Source organism: Rhinatrema bivittatum, chromosome 1 (genome assembly GCF_901001135.1).
Source record: "Rhinatrema bivittatum chromosome 1, aRhiBiv1.1, whole genome shotgun sequence".
NCBI classification, from domain to species: domain Eukaryota; kingdom Metazoa; phylum Chordata; class Amphibia; order Gymnophiona; family Rhinatrematidae; genus Rhinatrema; species Rhinatrema bivittatum.
Window position 1 is genome coordinate 757239058 of NC_042615.1, and position 17684 is coordinate 757256741.

The 17684-nt window shown below is 42.2% G+C and overlaps 1 protein-coding gene across 4 annotated transcripts in view; it reads right to left on the reverse strand.

Moving 5' to 3' along the window:
• RAI14 (retinoic acid induced 14) overlaps positions 1–17684 on the reverse strand; it is a 409994-nt gene that overhangs the window by 348498 nt on the left and 43812 nt on the right. For all 4 annotated transcript variants that reach the window (XM_029579046.1, XM_029579067.1, XM_029579038.1 and 1 more), the window contains exon 2: positions 11594–11677. In XM_029579046.1, coding sequence (XP_029434906.1) covers positions 11594–11629 — 36 coding nt within the window. In that variant the 5' untranslated portion in view covers positions 11630–11677. The remainder of the gene's footprint in view (positions 1–11593; positions 11678–17684) is intronic.

Genomic DNA, 17684 nt, shown 5'->3' on the forward strand with positions numbered 1-17684 from the left:
CGGGACCCCCCACTGGACCACCAGGTAATTTAAAACATTTTGGGGGGGGTTGTTTTGGTGTGCCGGTTTCCCTGCCCTCCCTCCCCCGATTTTTCACGATAAATCGGGGGAATTTCTATTGTATCGCGACTCAAACGATTTTTGACGATTTAAAAAATATCTGATGATTTTTTTAAATCGCCAAAAAACGATTCACATCCCTAAATATCAGTATTGGAGATGGAATTGCTAGCCTTATTCATAATTCAGGAACTTTGTTATGAGGCAGGGTTTACTAAATTGATCAGACAAATGCAATAGCAAAGTCCATGAAAGTATTATTTTTCCCACTTTATAGGTTTATTTTTTTTTTTTGGATCCGTGATCATAATTCAGTAAACCTTGACAGAGGGCAAATATACTGACTAAAGCAATATTTACTACCCTCATTTTAGATTATAGGCAAAAAATGTGCTTAAATTGCAGTGCCACTAGAGCTACTGTTGACAAATCTACTTGCCCCAAAGAGCTTATATAAGTTTGAGCCCAGCAAAGCTCAGGCACTCTCTCATTGCTACTCAAAGAATGGTTGAGAGGAGAAGCAAGCCAAGGTCTCCAAGTTTACAGCTCTGTGCTCTAACCCCTATGGCACACAAGTTTTTCTGCTGGAATGGAAAAGACCAGGCTGCATTTTTTTGGCACAACACACACATTTTTGTTTGACCAGAACTGAAGCAGCATTTTCTCTGTTTCATTCTGTCAGCAGATACTGCCATCTATCATTATGCTGCACAGAACATATGGGAAATATCCTCCTCCAAGAAATACACCAAAGCCATCTTCATTTTGACACACAGCTGCCTTTCTGGTATCCGCAAAAGTGTTTGTAAACATTGTTCTGCTGTTTAGGAATGCCGTCTTGGCATATAAATGTCAGACTACACAGATTCAAGAAATGCCACATGTAATTCAAGTTGTCTATTTTAACCTGTCACACTAGATTTTGGGACACGTATCCACCAAGTGAGGTATCACAACATAATCCCAGTAGGTTGGTGAAAAATGAACAAGCAGCTTAAAGAAAAAAAGCCCACAGCACCACATAAAATTGTCAGTTATGTTTACTAAGAAGCATTAAAGTCTCACTCTCTCCAAATGGAGTAAATTCTTGTGATAGTTAATGATTCTCTCATCAGGAGAATCAATCATTGGGGAGCACAAGTTACTCTAGTATGAATGTTAGATTAAAATGGCAGCAACACATACACAAACTCTTTTCCTGTGGGCTAATTATTAAAAAAAAAAAAAAAAAAATTCAAAACTTGGAATATTTGTTTGCATGTGTGATTTAAATCGAAGTATAGATTGCTCATTTAGTTTAGCATACATCTGGCAAATGTTACCTGTTTTGTACATACCTGACTAGTACAGCAGCATTTCTAGCCCATAACCTTGGGAAGAGCACTACTTACACTGGGATATTGATACAGCGGTTTAAAAGGTCAGATATATTTGTGTTTTAGTTAACTCAAACATGCATTTTTTTCAGAATCAAGAAGAAAGATTTTGACCGTTAAAAAAACAGATGCAGCAGGTCTCCCAACAAGAAGCCCTTTTTCCATCACAAGGAAACTCTCATTGAAAGAATTCTGAGGGAGGGAGACTAGTGGCCTCCATTTGGGTGCTCATTTAAATTGAGACTAGAAGCTGTCTGTTGCTGCTAATTGCACATGAAGGGTGTGGTATTTTGAATGGACACTAGATAGCATTCCTTCCGGTAACATACAATGTATTTACATTTGTCAAGTGGTTAATGGTCTAGGTGGGAATGGTTCCCTTTAAGAGGAATGGTGAGCAAGGACCCATAGAGTGAGTGGGGGTTTGAGGATGTTGAGAGGGAGTTGGAGAGAACCTATTCAAGGAATGTGTTCACCCAGGGTGGCTTCTCAATTGAGATGTCCCTACAGGGGTTTTCTCCATCAAAAGGGGAAGAGCCTGAGGTGTTTCTCCTCAAGAGGGAAGCAATCAAGGAAACTGATCCAGAGTCCCAAAGAGGTGGAGAGTCGGGATGTCGCACACGTGCAGGTTTGACTTGGATTTGAAGATCCTCAAAAAGAGTGAGAGTCGAGAACACCAGGGAATGTACCTGATTATTTGCTTGGATGGGAGCTGTGAGGAAAAACTATTCCAGAATGGTTTAATGTCCCCAAATCTACAGAGAGCTAACATGTGGCCGAGAGTGATTATGGTAGTATACTACACCATCTGCTTGACCCAAAAATCCTATTGAACTCTGAGACCCTGGCACTTGGCTTCCTCAGGCATCAGATCTTCTCACATTTTGTGCGTGCCATCCAGGTGGGGATTATACAGAAAACTGGGAAGTGAACAAAAAAAAAAAGTTACCTCATACTTGCACATTATTGGAGCGCAAAATCTGTATAAACTGGAGGTTATTTTGATGGGGGAAACAGAAAGAATTTGCAATCAGGCCTGGATTTGTCAACAGGCACATTAGGCTTATGCCTAGGACAGTAAAATTATGGGGGAAGTAATCTGGCTAAAGATTTGCTGTCTTCCAGCTATGCTGAATCTCAATCAGCAGAGAACAGCCCTCTGCTTCCTCAATCAGGCCCTCTCCTCCCAGGCAGTGTGCAGGGAAAAAGTTGGGAGGTGTTGAGCCTGTGGCGGACAGAACAAAGGAGGATCATTTTGGGAAGGCTAAGAGAAGCTGAGTGGGAATCACTGGAGGGTGAGGGAGAGGCTGAGAGAAGGGACTGTTGCCAGATCTGTTCATGTGTATGCACGCCAGATTGAGTGGGATGTTAGAGAGGAATACAAGGGGGGAAAAAAAGCATGGTAGGGACACCTGCTTCTTCCCCTCCCTCTCTCTTGACCTTACATTCTTTCGTCTAGATATTGGAACCTCATTTCCTTCTTACCTCTCCAGATCCTGAAAACCCAGCCCCCCCCCCCCCCCCCCCCAACTCCTCTTGCTCTCAACCTCCCCTTCCTCAATCTCAGAACCTTCCTCCCTCTTCCATTCTAGATTCCTGATCTCTACCCCCATTCCTCGATCTTCCACATCCTCAGTCCTTTCTTTCTCACACGCCCCTCCCCCTATCCTTACCCTCTCACTTTCTTCTTCTCACCCCATTCCTGGTCCTCTCCCCACCCCCTGAGATCTCCTCCTTTTAAAGGCTAGAGGTTGAAAATGAAGATAAAAGGTGCACAGAGCAGCAGTTGTTATTCTTAACATAATTCTTACTATCCTTAACCAAAAGGATAAAATGATTGTCAATTCGCTTCAAAAATTTCTTTTTTTTTTGCCACACAATCTACCACTGAACTGCTGCAAGAAACTGTGGAGCTGTGCCTAAGACCTTCTGCTCTCTGTTTTCTTACCCTGTTAGAGAGTAAAGAGGGTGGTGGCAACAGCACCAACAGTGCCTAGGAGTGGCAAAACCGTAAATCCAGTGTCTGTGGCTCTTAAGGCCTGTCAAACTGCAGAGATTTGGCCAACCCCCCCAAAAAAAAAAAAAAAAAGAAAGAAAATTCCAGCTGTTTGTAGAACATTTGTTTAACCTTGGATATCAGAAACAGAGCCAGAAGGGAAAAGGGTGTCAACTGGTAGTGAAAAGATATTTCATCTGTAAGACACTGACCTCTTATTGTGAGCCTGAGTCCAAGCAGAGGAGGCTCCACCCAAATTCATAACTGTAACAACTAAAAAATAATTCTCCCATGTCAGCAGTAGTATAGATTGATATAATTATCTCACAATCTAGTCTAATGCAAGATCACACAAATCCACTATTTTGCCGCCAATTTCCAATCAATATCAGATCAATATAGTGATGCCACCAGATATGGGTGTAGCTAATCTGCTGACTTGTTATCCTGTATGGAAAAATCTTAATGAGATATCAGTATCGTGATCTAGTCTTATACAATATGTAACAGAGAAAGAACTCTTAATTTTGCTACTTTAACTTTTGTTTTACAAATTGCTGTAACTGATAAGTTCCTGACAATTAAGAATATAAATTATTCTAAGCCAGTCTTTGTGCTATGTGAGAAGGAGAAGGGGCCCTTGCAGACAGAACTAAGAAAGGAGAGATTTTTCTCTTAACAGTTGGGGGAAGGGGGGGGTGACAATACTTCCCCCCCCCGCCCAGTCTTCAAGCCATTTGATTTCCATGTGGGAGGTCCCACAAAAGGAACAGACTAAAGCTAGCTTCTGCTGCCTAGACAACAGTTCATGTGACAACAGGCTGAATAAGGAAAGCTGCTGTCCTACAAATTGCACTGAAGAGGCATTCAGAACAATTGGTTTGGGTTTTTTTTATCACTTGTATTCTGCTTTTCCAGGAAAATTGTTCAGCAAATGAAAGTAATTCATAATATAATACAATGTACTATAAAATGTATATATAAAAACAATTTGGCATTTAAAAAGAGGCTAGAAAGTATAAACAAACATGAAAATAAAAATGATCAAGAATAATCAAATAAAATATCTAAACATGAAAAAGGAATCCATTAATCAATCAATACACAGTCAAAAAGCAAGCAATATGCATAATCAATAGAATAAAAAAAAAGGGCATGTTAAACTAGATAGATTCTAATGAGAGTATAGCTAAATTATTATTAAATAAATTATACAAGCTTTCAAATAGCCAGGCTTTTAGGCCCCCATCTAAAAATCAAGGGGGTCAGATGCCAAGCGGACTTAAGTTGGTACTATTATTAGTAGAGTCAACATTAAACCTTATTACTGTGCCATTTGTCAGGTTTCACTATATTCCTCTAAGTAGGACTCTGCCACCAAAAGGAATGAGTTTTGAAGGTGGTATAAAAGTTGGCTTCATTGAATTTGGAAGGGTTTTTTTTATTTTTTATTCTTTATATGTTCATTTTCAAATATACATCAAGGTTAAACTTAATCAGTAAACCATAAGACAGTGAAAACACAATGAAAGGAACAATATAAAAAGATATATAAAAACATTTCTCCTGGCTCATTACATTCTAAAGTCCTCTATAGGGAGGATCCTAACATAACCGTAGGAAAGAAAGGAAGGAATAAGATTCCAATCACAATATATAAAGAAAGACTAGCAACAGGGGAAAATTAAATAGTTAATATGGATCATGTCTGGTATTCTGAGCCATTCTCAGCTAGCAAAGGAGAAGTATCCGCTGATTGAGGACACTTATCACTCAAAAAAAAAAAAAAAAAACTAAACAGTGAAGAATGAAAAAACACATGAAATACTCTGGTATTTTATAAGGCATTTGCAAGGGAACTTGAGAACAAGAAAAGGGCCTAATTCCAAGACTTGAAGTCTTAGCAACAAAAATTGCCTTCTCTTCTTCTGAGTTTGTCTGGAAATGTCAGGATAAACTTGAAGATTCAAAAACAATTCCGTCGATGGCAAAAAAAGTTTTAGAATCCAGTCTCGATCTGATTCTAAGAGAAAAACAGCAATTAAAGTAGCTGGTGTAACCATATCAGTCGCAGAAGATTCAAGGATTGTAGTCAAATTCAAGTCCGGTGGTCTAATTGGGACAGGGCCTGCATATTCTTGTCAGCTGACAAACTTTTTATAGGGCGGTAAATAATAAATCCTCAAAGTAATAGGCAAAGTTTGTTCAGGTATTTTTAAAACTTCTGAAAAGTATTTTCTCAACATATCTTTAAGAGATAATCCAGGGTCCTTAGGAAAATTAATATATCAAAAGGTTTTTCCTTCTAACTTGGTTTTCAAGCTGCTCCAGTCAAGATGAAAGATATTGGTTTTCTTTAAGTATATTTTGCTGCAGAGCAGTATGTCTAAGCCACTTCAAATTTAAGGGAAGCATTTATTTCTTTTAAAGATTTATTGTCTGATTCCAAAAGGCCTACTCAGTTATCCAATTCATTGAAGCGATGAGGTGGAACAGGAGAGTGGATACAACCCGGTCCTTTACACCAAACTGAGAACCTCTTCCACTTCAGATTGTAAGACTTCCTATTGGAAGGCTTCCTGGACTCCACCAGGACACCTCTTCTGAGAGGCCCAGGGTCTTCAAGGTCATCCTTTCAACATCCATGCCATGAGAGATAAGGCTCTGAGGTTGCAATGGTGTAGCCTGCCGAGATCCTGAGTGATCAGGTCTGGAGAGGTCCCCAGACTGATCAGAGCATGGAAGGAAAGGTCCTGCAGAAGTTAAGAACCAGATCTGTCTCAGCCAATAGGGTGTGATTAAGATCATGGTTCCCAGGGCCTGTTGGAGCTTCAGTAGTCTTAGCAGAAATGGAGGGTATATGTACAGGACACCTGAGCCCCAGTGGTGAGCGAAGGCATCTGATGTCGGCTTGCTGTTCCCCCTGAACAGGGAGCAGAATTGCTCCATCTTCCTGTTGCAAGGGGAAACAGAGATCCAACTCTAGGATCCCCCAGAGGAGGAAGATATGATCCACAACCTCCTGCTTTAGGGACCATTCCTGATGGGGGGGGCGGAAAGTGTGACTCAGAACATCCTCCACCCCATTCACGGTTCCTGGCAAGTACATGGCATGAAGGAGGATCTCCTGGGACAGAGCCCAGGACCAGATTCTGGACCACTTCTTGAAAGAGGAGGAATAACCTTGTGCCTACCTGCTTGTTCTGGTACCACATTGCCACCTGTTGTCCATCTGAACCAAAACCACCTTGTTGGTTAGGCAGTCCCAGAACACCCATAAAGCATACCAGCTTGCATGGAGCTCCAGGAAGTTTATCAGATATCGCTCCTCCTGCGAGGACCACCAACCCTGGATGCAGAGATCCGCAACATGGGCTCCTCAACCCAGGTGGGAGGCATCTGTAGTGAGAATGACTTAAGGAGGAGAAACAGTATCCCTACCTCCAAGTTGGACTGGGTCTACCACCACAATAAGGACTCTCGAAGTTGCAGGGTGAAAGTGATGTCAACCAAAGGTCCTGAGTCACCTGATGCCACTGGGACCGCAGAGTCCACTGTGCCATACACATGCAGCCAAGCAAAGGGCGTAACATGGACTGTTGCTGCCATGTGGCCCCAGCAGACGAAGCATCTCGTGGGCAGAGGCCTGGCGACTCAGATTGCCCCATCAGGGACACCAGAGTCAGTGCCCTGTCCCAGGGCAAAAATGCTCTGGCTCAACCCGTGTTGAACCTGGCCCCAATGAAATCCAGCTGTAGGGATGGAACCAGGTGGGACTTCGGGTAGTTGATCAGAAAACCCCAGGCCCTCCAAAACCCGGATGGAGGATTGAAGAGACTGCAGTGCTCCTGGCCTGGTGGCACTTTTGATGAGCCAATCAACCAGGTATGGGAAAACCTGCACCCACTGCCTTCAAAGAGAAACAGCCACCACCAGTAGGCACTTTATGAAGATGCAGGGTGAGTACGCTAGGCCGAAGGGTAGTACGCGATACTGAAAATGCTCGTCTCCCACCACAAATTGGAGGTACTTCCGATGGCTATGAGAGATTACAATATGAGCGTAGGCGTCCTTTAGGTCGAGAGAGCAAAGCCAGTCCCTCCTTCTTAGGAGAGAGATTAGGGCACCCAGTGAAACCATCTTGAACTTTCCCTTACGAGGAACCTGTTTCAAAGCCCTCAAAGTCCAGGACAGAACAGATCTCCTGCTTTCTTGGGAATCAGGAAATACCTGGAGTAAAACCCACTGCCTTGTTGACTTGACAGAATGGGTTTGACAGCTCAGGTTGTTATAAGGGCAGACAGCTGCACTCAAAGTATTTGCTGGTTCATTGAAAACACTCCCCGGGGAGGGGGGGGGGGGGTCATCTCTCCACATACTTAAAGGAAAAGGCAAAACAGTGTCATCTTGTTCTGCACCACCATATTCCCCAATATAACCAAAAGGGAGAGGGTAAGTGAGAATCTGAGGGAAAAGTTTAAGGACACATTACTAGTGGCATAGGAACTGTCCCACACAAAAAAAGTCACCCAATCTGCTGCAATTTTGAGGCAACAGAATCATGGCAATTAGCCTAGATGTCGCCTACATCCCCCGCCCTGCTTCCCCTACCCTCATCTTATTTCTTTCTCTCCATCCATGCTGCCATTACCTGCCGCTCCCGCTTTCAATGACTGCAGACTATTCAGGTCCCTCAGCGCTACTCCATTTATTGGCTTCGCGCCATGCAGCACCTGCGGTGGTTTGTGTTCTTGAGGTAAACTGAGAATACATAATTATTGCTGGCGTGACACCACTCAGCTTAGGAGTACTACACAGAGTAGCACAGCACCAGCATAACTGAGGAGAAGAGAAAAGGGAGGGAGTGAAAGGTGATACTGAAATGAAAAGAAACCAACAGGAAAGAAAGAAAAAAAGAGGATAAAGTGTGGGTGTTGGGGAAAGAGAGAAATCATGAATGGGAGTGCAGGAGGGAAGGAGAGATTGAAAGGAGGTGAGTGAAGAAGAGATTCAAATGAGAGTGGGGAGAGAGAGAGAACCAGGCCAAGAGTGGCTGCAGAGGAAAAGGAAGAAAAATGAAAAAAAAAGTGAAAAAATTGAAGGAAAACTGAAAGAAAAGATAACAAAACATGCAAAACTTTTTTTAAAATTAAAAAATGCTTTAACATTGAAGGATTTTGTGCATATTAAACAATTTCTGCAAATATACCACAGAATCTAAGACTTTGCTGCAGAATTTTATAAATAATGTAACAGAATTTACAGCAAGCTGCTGGTGCGAAAAAAAACCAAAACAAAAAAAACCCCCCAAAACTGAAGAGGTACCTTGGCTTCTTTTGCCTCCAGAGTTCAGTAATATGGAAAAGTTAACAATGCATCAGACGCAGTCTGTAGATACATAGAGAGATTGCGGATCTAGTGCAAGCGGCAGAGTTACACTCTGGCTCCCTTTAGGCATGTGAACAGCTGGCTGACCTCTACCCAGGGGCCATTCAAGGCAACCTGCTAACTGAGGCAAGGAACAAGATGGCGCTTTCCTCCCCCTGCCCCCGCTGACACCCAAAAGGGAAATCCCTTCCCCCTCCCAGATTGACATGGATTAGCAATGATGGGCACACTTTCCTCCCCCCCCCCCCCGTCACTCCATTGCTGACATCACTGGCATAAGTGAACCAAAATACCCCCAACACAAATTTCTAATTTTCTCTAACCAAGAAACAGAACACACCCTTAGACTATGCATACCTTGGCCTGACATTAAACAGTATCTGGAAAATTGGCTGTAACACATTACAATAAAGTTTGTGCATCCCCCAGCTGGGGGATGCACAAACTTTATCCTCTCTGACACAAACATATGTTTATTCTCTCACACACACACTCCTTCTCATACATACGTCCATACTCACACACACACTCCCTCTCTCTCACATACACAGACTGTCTCACTCCCTCACACATGTGTGTGATGTGTGACCAGGCTCTCACATACACACAAGCACTTATACATGATCTTTCTTTCACACACACTCACAGGCTGTCACTCTTGTACACGCACAAGGCTCCTGCTCTCTCATACACACACACACACACACATACAGGCTTCTGCTCTATCACATGCATGTGCACGCACACACACTCTCTCTCAGGGCTTCCACATATCTTCGGGCCACATTGGGATAAGGTCTCCTCCCAGACAAGTCTCCCTCTCACCAGTCACTGTCATTCCTCCCCATACCAATCTCTCAATCATTTTCACCCCTCCCCCCTAGATCATTCTCTCGCTCAGTCACTGTCACCCCCTCACCAGCCACTGCCATTCCTTCCCCATACCAGTCTCTCTCACCAATCATTGTCACCCCCGTCCCCATAGATCAGTCTCTCTCTGTCACTGCCACCACCTCCCCTCAGACCAGCCTCTCTTTCCTCTCTCCAGTCACTCTGTCACCCCCTGCCCCAGACCAGTTTCTCTTTCCTCTCTCTCTAGTCATTGTCACTCCACCCCTCCCCCTCTCTCTTTCTTTTCCAGGAGCAGGAAGAGGCTGGAGAGTTGTTTGACTAAATTCAAGAGGCTCCAGTGGGAGTTTGTCACCAGCTTACTGACTTGCTTTTATTTTGTCTTCTGCTCTGCTCCCTTCTGGCTGCTGTCCTGTCTCAACCCTGGTCCCTGAGTGCTGCCTGCCTGCAATGCTGCCAGCCACTGCCTCCAATCAACTCTCCCATCCGGTCGCACCCCCAAGGCCCCACCTTCCCTCTCCGACACCAGGCATTGGCAATCTGTGCTCTACTGCTCTTCCTTTCCCTCGGGCCCCCGCCGAGCCGCTGAGTATCAGCAGAAACTTTAGAACCTAACCTGTACCGCCCATCAACTTTTTAAAAATAATAATGGCTTGTTTAGCTTTTTATCCCATGGGGACAGCACTCAGGCAGTACGCAGTACAAACAGCAAATTGCATTGTGACTTCAGTAAGGTGAAATCAGCAAGGGGAGCAAAGCAGTCATACCTTTGCTGCCTTCAGCTCACGTACTGTAGTGCTTCACTAACTGCTCGTAGGCTCAGTGATGTAGGACGTTACCTCTGTTTTTAAATGTCTTCGTATGCGCTCTGGAAACTGGTTCATGTGAGGCACTGAGGCAGATGCTACAGGGCATTTTTTGCCACCTCAGAATTCTGCCGCCTGAAGCAGCTGCCTCACCCTGCCTCATTATAGAACCGCCTCTGCCTCTACCCTTTGAGAATGTACAACACTACCGCTGATGATGTAAAACAAGTGACTCAAATTGCAGGGTGGCGCCCATAGTCATTTGTCTACGCTGTATCAATAAACCCACCCCTGCCTAGTGTCCCAATAATTGTAAGAGTATCTAGCTGGATTTATTTTTTTTTATTTATATATATTCAATCACAGCAGTTTACAAAATAGAAAATAAATATATCAGGAGGTATATAAAATAAAATATAAAAAATAAATACATCAATAATAAAACAAACATTGAAAGGATAAAAGTATAATAAAATTAATAAACAAAAATGAAATAAGATTGTTTGGTCACATTCAAAACCTAAGCAGTAACCAATATACAATTGATCCCAAGAGTAAGAAACACCCCTTCCCCTTTTCAGAAATGCATATGTTGTGTATGTGAACAATATATACTATGAAAGAAGGTAAACCTCACTTTATTTCTCCAGGATCCTAGAGATCTGGCTTCAGGGCATATGCTGTCCAGCACAAGTTAAGAAAACATCCATGTGCTAAAATGACAAGAGTCCTTTGCCAAGGTTTATGGTGCACCAAGATCTGAACACAGGTATTCAAGGGGCAAGAACAAGCATTTATTATTTCTCTGCCAGTTTGTCTTTACAGGGGGATGTTTTCCATAATGTCAACCACCTCAATTACATATTCAAACAAAGAGCTGTTAATCAAAAAATATTTATCTGACTGTAGCATAAGCATTAAGAAACAGTGGTTTGAAACAAGAGACTCATTCCACTGGTGAGAAATGTAGGCCAAGTAATTACATGAAAATGGATAAAGTCTGCCTGCCTCCCAGTAGTTCATTAACCCGCAACCTTATCAAGGTGGGAGTGAAGGACTGTTTTTCTAGTGCAAACTAACAAACCTTAATCGGCCAGTCTGAGTCACAGGGTACTTACATCGCTCTTCCTGAACTTTGCTTTCAGGCTCTTCATGTTCCGTCTCTTCAAATTTCCAAGGCACTACAAACGATGTTTTAACACCTGGGGGGAAAACAAAAAAATTACGGTAACACAAATTTTACAGTTCAATACCATCTATACTTCGTGCAGAACTGACTGCACAAACTGCATTATTTTTAGACATTGCTCAATATGTTGTGCTCCTATGATCCACCATTCTGGTTTTTTAGACTAATCGCTTTTCGTTGTTAAATAGGTTTCAAAAATCAGAAAAAAAAACAACCTGTTAGATCTTAAAAACCAATGGCACTGGCTGGTCTTAAAAAAGGGCAATTTTCAAAGCATCTCTGCAGGAGACATATTTTTAGCATCCAGTCAGTACTTCTGACCAGACACTGCATAAGTGAACAGAAAAGCAGACTATCTGGTTCAAAACTGGGCAGTTGGCAACTCTAGTAATGGACACAAAAAGGGGTTGAATTAGCAGAGTTTTGAAAGTTGTGAGCAGTAGTGCCATTTATCAAGGCTAGGGTGAAGCCTTGACAAATGGCACTATTGCTTAGAAGTTTCATGTTTGTGCTAATTCAAACCCTTTTTGTACCTTTCCTTTGCTCTGCAATGCCTGCTTCAGTATCACCCCTCTCTCCCCCCTTCTGTTTACTGCAATACAGGAGGAGAAGTGGGGGCTGGAGCAGAACACCCCTGGCTGCTCTGCCTCTTAAGCCTGAAAATAAGTGCAGGAACTACATACTAGGCCATTCCCCCACAAATTAAGCCCTGCTGAAATCATTACTATTGTGTCATTTCTCTGCCTTCTGGAGAGAATTGCCTTTATTTTGGTAAATCTCCAGTTTCCCTGCGGAAAAGTAAAGGAGAAAGCCTTGTATGTGCGGGTGCTTTAAATATTGCTTCTTAGCTGTTAAGATTTGTTGCTTTACAAGAAAAGGACATCACTCAGAATAAGAACCCCCCCCCCTCACACACACACACCACATGCCACCCCTCACGGCAGATACACATTTCAATGTAAGCTTTTTGGAAAGTTGGAAAGCGACAAGGTGAAGGATGCTTGGTGTTATCAACCGGTTCCATTCTCGTCTAGTCCCTCAGACCAATCCAGTCCTCATTTTAGGTCACTACATTCATGCATGATTTGTTTCTTAAAAAAAAAAAAAAAGAAAAACCAATTATGGCCTATTTATCCTAAATGGTTAAAAAAAAAAACAAACAAAAAAACCCCAAACAAACCACATGTATATATACACACACAGACAATAAAGTTACTTAAAATTTGTATCTCAATTTAGAGATAAAAGTCCCTGCAAGCAGCTTAGTAACTCTAGAACTGGATCCAGTGGCCCTGAAAAATAATGGCACCAGTTAGTAATCCTATAGATACTAATATGATCAGGTCAGGCAATGAGAAGTACTTGAAGTATTTACAGAGATTAAGTCTATTCTAAATATAGGAATCCACATGAAAAGACATGTGGAATATCTAGTAGGAAAAGGGAAGTGATAATTCTCTTGTACAGGTCCTTGGTGAGGCCTCATCTGGAGTACTGTGTTCAGTTCTGGAGACTGTATCTGAAAGGAGACAGACAGGATGGAGGTGGTCCAGAGAAGGGCAACCAAAATGGTGGGTGGTCTCCATTGAATGACTTTTAAGGAGAGGTTGAAGAACCTGAATATGGAGGAGAGGAGGATCAGGGGTGATATGATAAAACCTTTCAAGTATCAGAAGGTCTGTAATGATCTAGGGTCGTCAAACCTTTTCCATTGGAAACAAGCTAGTAGAATTAGGGGTCACAATTTGAAACTCCAGGGAGGAAGTAGTGAAGACAAACTGTGAAAGATTTCAAAGGGGCATGAGATAAACACTGTGGATCCCTAAAGGTTAGAGGTTGGGAATAAATTAAAAAGCTTGGAGGTAACCTGCACGGAGTGGCAGTTACTACCTTGGAAAAATCTTGCTGGACAGACTAGATGGACCATTTTGGTCTTTTTCTGCCGTAATTACTATGTTAAGAAAACACTAGAAAAAAAAAATACTAGAGGTGAAGAAGATGTCACCTTGACAGCCATACAAGACAATGTCTTGAAGGAGGCTTAGACCCTCATCCTATGGTGGTCCCAGGGTGCTCCTGAATGCACCCTATGTAACTACTCCAAAAGATGAATTTATTTTTTTTTTACACAGCTTTGTGTAATTTTAAGACATTGTAATATTAAAGACTGGCGTGCCAGTGATAAAGGACAGAAAAACTTCCCAGGTACTGAAATGCCCTAGGTGTGAATGGGATTGTCCTATCAGGGTAGGATAATTTATTTAACACTACCGACCTTCATGGTTAAAAGACCATATCAGATCGGTTTACATCGAATTGGGGAACTGTGACAAAAACTATAAATTGAAAAAGGAAGAACAAAGTTACATTTAACAAGTTTATAATCAGGGTAACAGGATGCCCCAATAAGTTGTCTTGGTTTTGAATTGGTATTTCTTAAGTACCTATGACTAGAGCCATAGCCAAGCTAGTTGGTACCTATAACCAAGTAAAAAACTGCATCCTCGCCCATTACATACAACATGATGCCATGAGTTGGGAGACTAGTAAATATTTGCACAGCAATGTAAGGCCAGTGCAAGGATATTAATTGCCCTAGGGCAGGATGGCGAACTCCAGTCTTCAAGTGCCACAAACAGGCCCAGTTTTAGGATAGCTACAATGAATATGCATGAGAAAGATTTGCATGCACTGCCTCCATTGTATGCAAATCTTTCCCATGCATATTCAGTTTGAATATCTTGAAAACCTGGCCTGTTTGTGGCACTTGAAGACTGGAGTTCGCCATCCCTGCCCTAGGGGAACCTTACAGCCTTGTGTCCTCCCCCCCCCCATTACGCTCTCCCCCCACACACACAATTACAAATTATTCATTTATAAACAGATGTTACATGAAAAAGGATGCTCAAAACACAGTCTTCTGAGGTAAAAATATGACTTGCAATATGACTTTTATATTTATATGCACTGCTGTGGTGCCAACCAGAAAATTCTGCAAAAAAAGCAAATATCTGGAACCCATACTTTAATGTGTCTTGAGCATGACCTTGGCCCTGGCCCTCAGAAAGCCACGAGAAAACAGTTACAATTCAACAACAATATAAGAACATAAGACTTGCCATACTGGGTCAGACTAAAGATCCATCAAGTCCAGTGTCCTGTTTCTAACAGTGGCCAATCTAGGTCACAAGTACCTAGCAGGATCCCAAAAGGTAGATAGATTCCAAGCTGCTTATCCCAGGGATAAGGAGTGAATTTCCCCAAGTCCACCTTAATAATTGTTTATGGACTTTTCCTCCAGAAACTTATCCAAATTTTTTTTTTAAATGCAGCTACACTAATAGTTTTCACCACATCCTCTGACAATGAATTCCAGAGCTTAATTATGTGTTGAATAAAAAGTTATTTACTGTTTTTAGTTTTACATGTATCATCTAGTAACGTCATTGTGTGTCCCCTAGTCTTTGTACTCTTTGAAAGAGTAAACTATTAACTTTTACTCATTCTACTCCATTAATTTTATAGACCTCTATCGCGTCTTCTCCAAGCTGAAGAGTCATAGAAACATAGAAATGACGGCAGAAAAAGACCAAATGATCCACTCAGTGTGCCCAGCAAGCTTTACTAGTATCTGCTGCACTGTGCAGGTCACCCCCTTGCTTATCAGTTTACCAGACCGTAAAAGTCAAGGCCCTCGGATGCTGTTCAAATCCAATTTCTCTTAACCGTTGCCATGAAATCAGAGAGCAATGTTGGAGTTGCATCAGAAGTACCAGGCTTAGGGGCAGATTTTAAAAGCGTTACGCGCACAGAGCCTATTTTGCATAAGCCCGGCGACGTGCCTATGTCCTGGGACGGGACAGAGGCCTCCAGCACAGTGGCTGTGCCGGGGGATCGTGCGCTGGCACTTGGCCGGCACGCACAACCTACACCTGCCCAGAGGCAGGCGCAACTTATGGAACAAAGGTTAGGGGAAGGAGGAAAGAAAGTTCCCTCCGAGGCCGCAGCCTAGGAGGGAATAGGAAAAGCCATTGGGGCTCCCCTAGGGCTCGGCATGCGCAAGGTGCACAAGTGTGCACCCCCTTGCGTGCGCCGACCCCAGATTTTATAATATGCGCGTGGCTGCGCGCGCATGTTATAAAATCGGGCGTAGATTTGTGCGTGCTGGGTTGCGCGCACAAATCTATGCCCAAGCATAGATATTAAAATCCGGCCTTTATTATTATTATTTATAACTTTTATATACAGACATTCAAATGAATATCACATCGGTTCACATACAACTGGGAAACCAAAAAACTAGTAGAGAGAAAGGAAGGATAAAGTTACAATTAACAGGGGATCCTAAGGAATGGTCTAAGGGACCAAGTGAGAGTAATAGCAGGAAGGATACAGCGAACTTACAATTTTGTTGAGATAGCAACTATATTACATAATATATTACAAAAACTGTATGACAGTCAAAAGGCCTAGTGGTTGCAGCAATTGTTATGACAATGTATAATGTTTGGGTTTACCAGAGAAAGCTATAGGTATGTTGGGAGGATAAAGGTTAAATGGATGGAGTAATGGAAACTGGAAGGGGTGCAGAGACTAGGATGGGATTAAGTGAATGCTTGGTTGAATAACCAGGTTTTTAGCTTTTTTTTTTTTTTTTTAAAGGTGATTAAGGGTAATAAGCGCTACAACAGCTAGTTACCCCCATGTTTATTTGTTCCCCAAACAGAGAAAGTTAGGGCACTTGTTGGTTGCTGTCTGAATCTAATTCCCCTTTTTTACTCACTGCCATTGAAGCAGAGAGCAATAATGGAGTTGCATTAAGCCTTGATATTGTTTAAGAGTAGTAACTGCCACACCAGCAAGTTAGCCTCACACACTTTTCTTTATTTCTAACCTTTAATCTTAAGCATCCACAGTGTTTATTCCATGCCCCTTTGAATTCCTTGACTGTTTTAGTCTTCACCACCTCTTCCGGAAGGGCATTCACCACCCTCTCTGTGAAGAAATATTTCCTAACATTGGTTCTGAGTTGACCTCCCTGGTGTTTCATTTCATGACCCCTAGTTCTAATGATTTCTTTCCAACGAAAAAGGTTTGATTGTGCATCATATCCCCCTGCCTTTTACCTTTCAGGGTGTACAGTCAGATCCTTCAGCCTCTCCTCATAAGTCTCCCAATGCTGATCCCTCACTCCTAACCTCTTTAACCTTTCCTCATAGGGAAATCATTCCATCCCCTTTATCATTTTGGTTGCCCTTCTCTGTATCTTTTCTAATTCTGCTATATCTTTTTTGAGATGTTATGACCAAAACTGCACACAATATTCAAGATGAGGAAGCACCATGGTGTGAATTAGAGGCATTATGATACTCTTATTCTCCATTCTTTTCCTAATAATTCCTAGCATTGTATTTTCTTTCTTGGCTGCTGCTGCACCTGCACACTGAACAAGATTTCTACGTATCAACGATGATGTCTAGATCCTTTTCCTAAATGGTGACTCTTAACGTGGAACCTTGCATTGTGTAGCTATAATTTGGGTTACTCTCCCACATTAAATTTGATTTGCCATTTGCATGCCCAGTCTCCCAGTTTTGCAATTTCTCACAATCCTCTTAGGATGTAACAACTTTGAATAATTTGGTGTCATCGGGAAATTTACTCACCTCACTCATCCCCATTTCCGGGTCTTTTATAAATATATTAAAAAGTAGTGGTCCCAGAAGAAATAAACTTTCTATATCAAAACAGCACTAATTGCCAGCACTCAAAGAGCAACAACCCTACCTATGAAAAGGCATCACTGCAAGTATTATGCCAGGACCTAAAATACCAATGCAGCTCCTATTAGGAAAACAGAACAAGCCAAGTTTCTATAGATCCTTAAACAAACTATATACTAACAGACTACCTTTCCTCAGTCACTCATGCAGAACAAAGGGACCATAAAATAGAAATAGAAATCTGCAGGCAAACACTGAACTGGACACTACAACAAGCCAAATTCTATATGCAGTGCA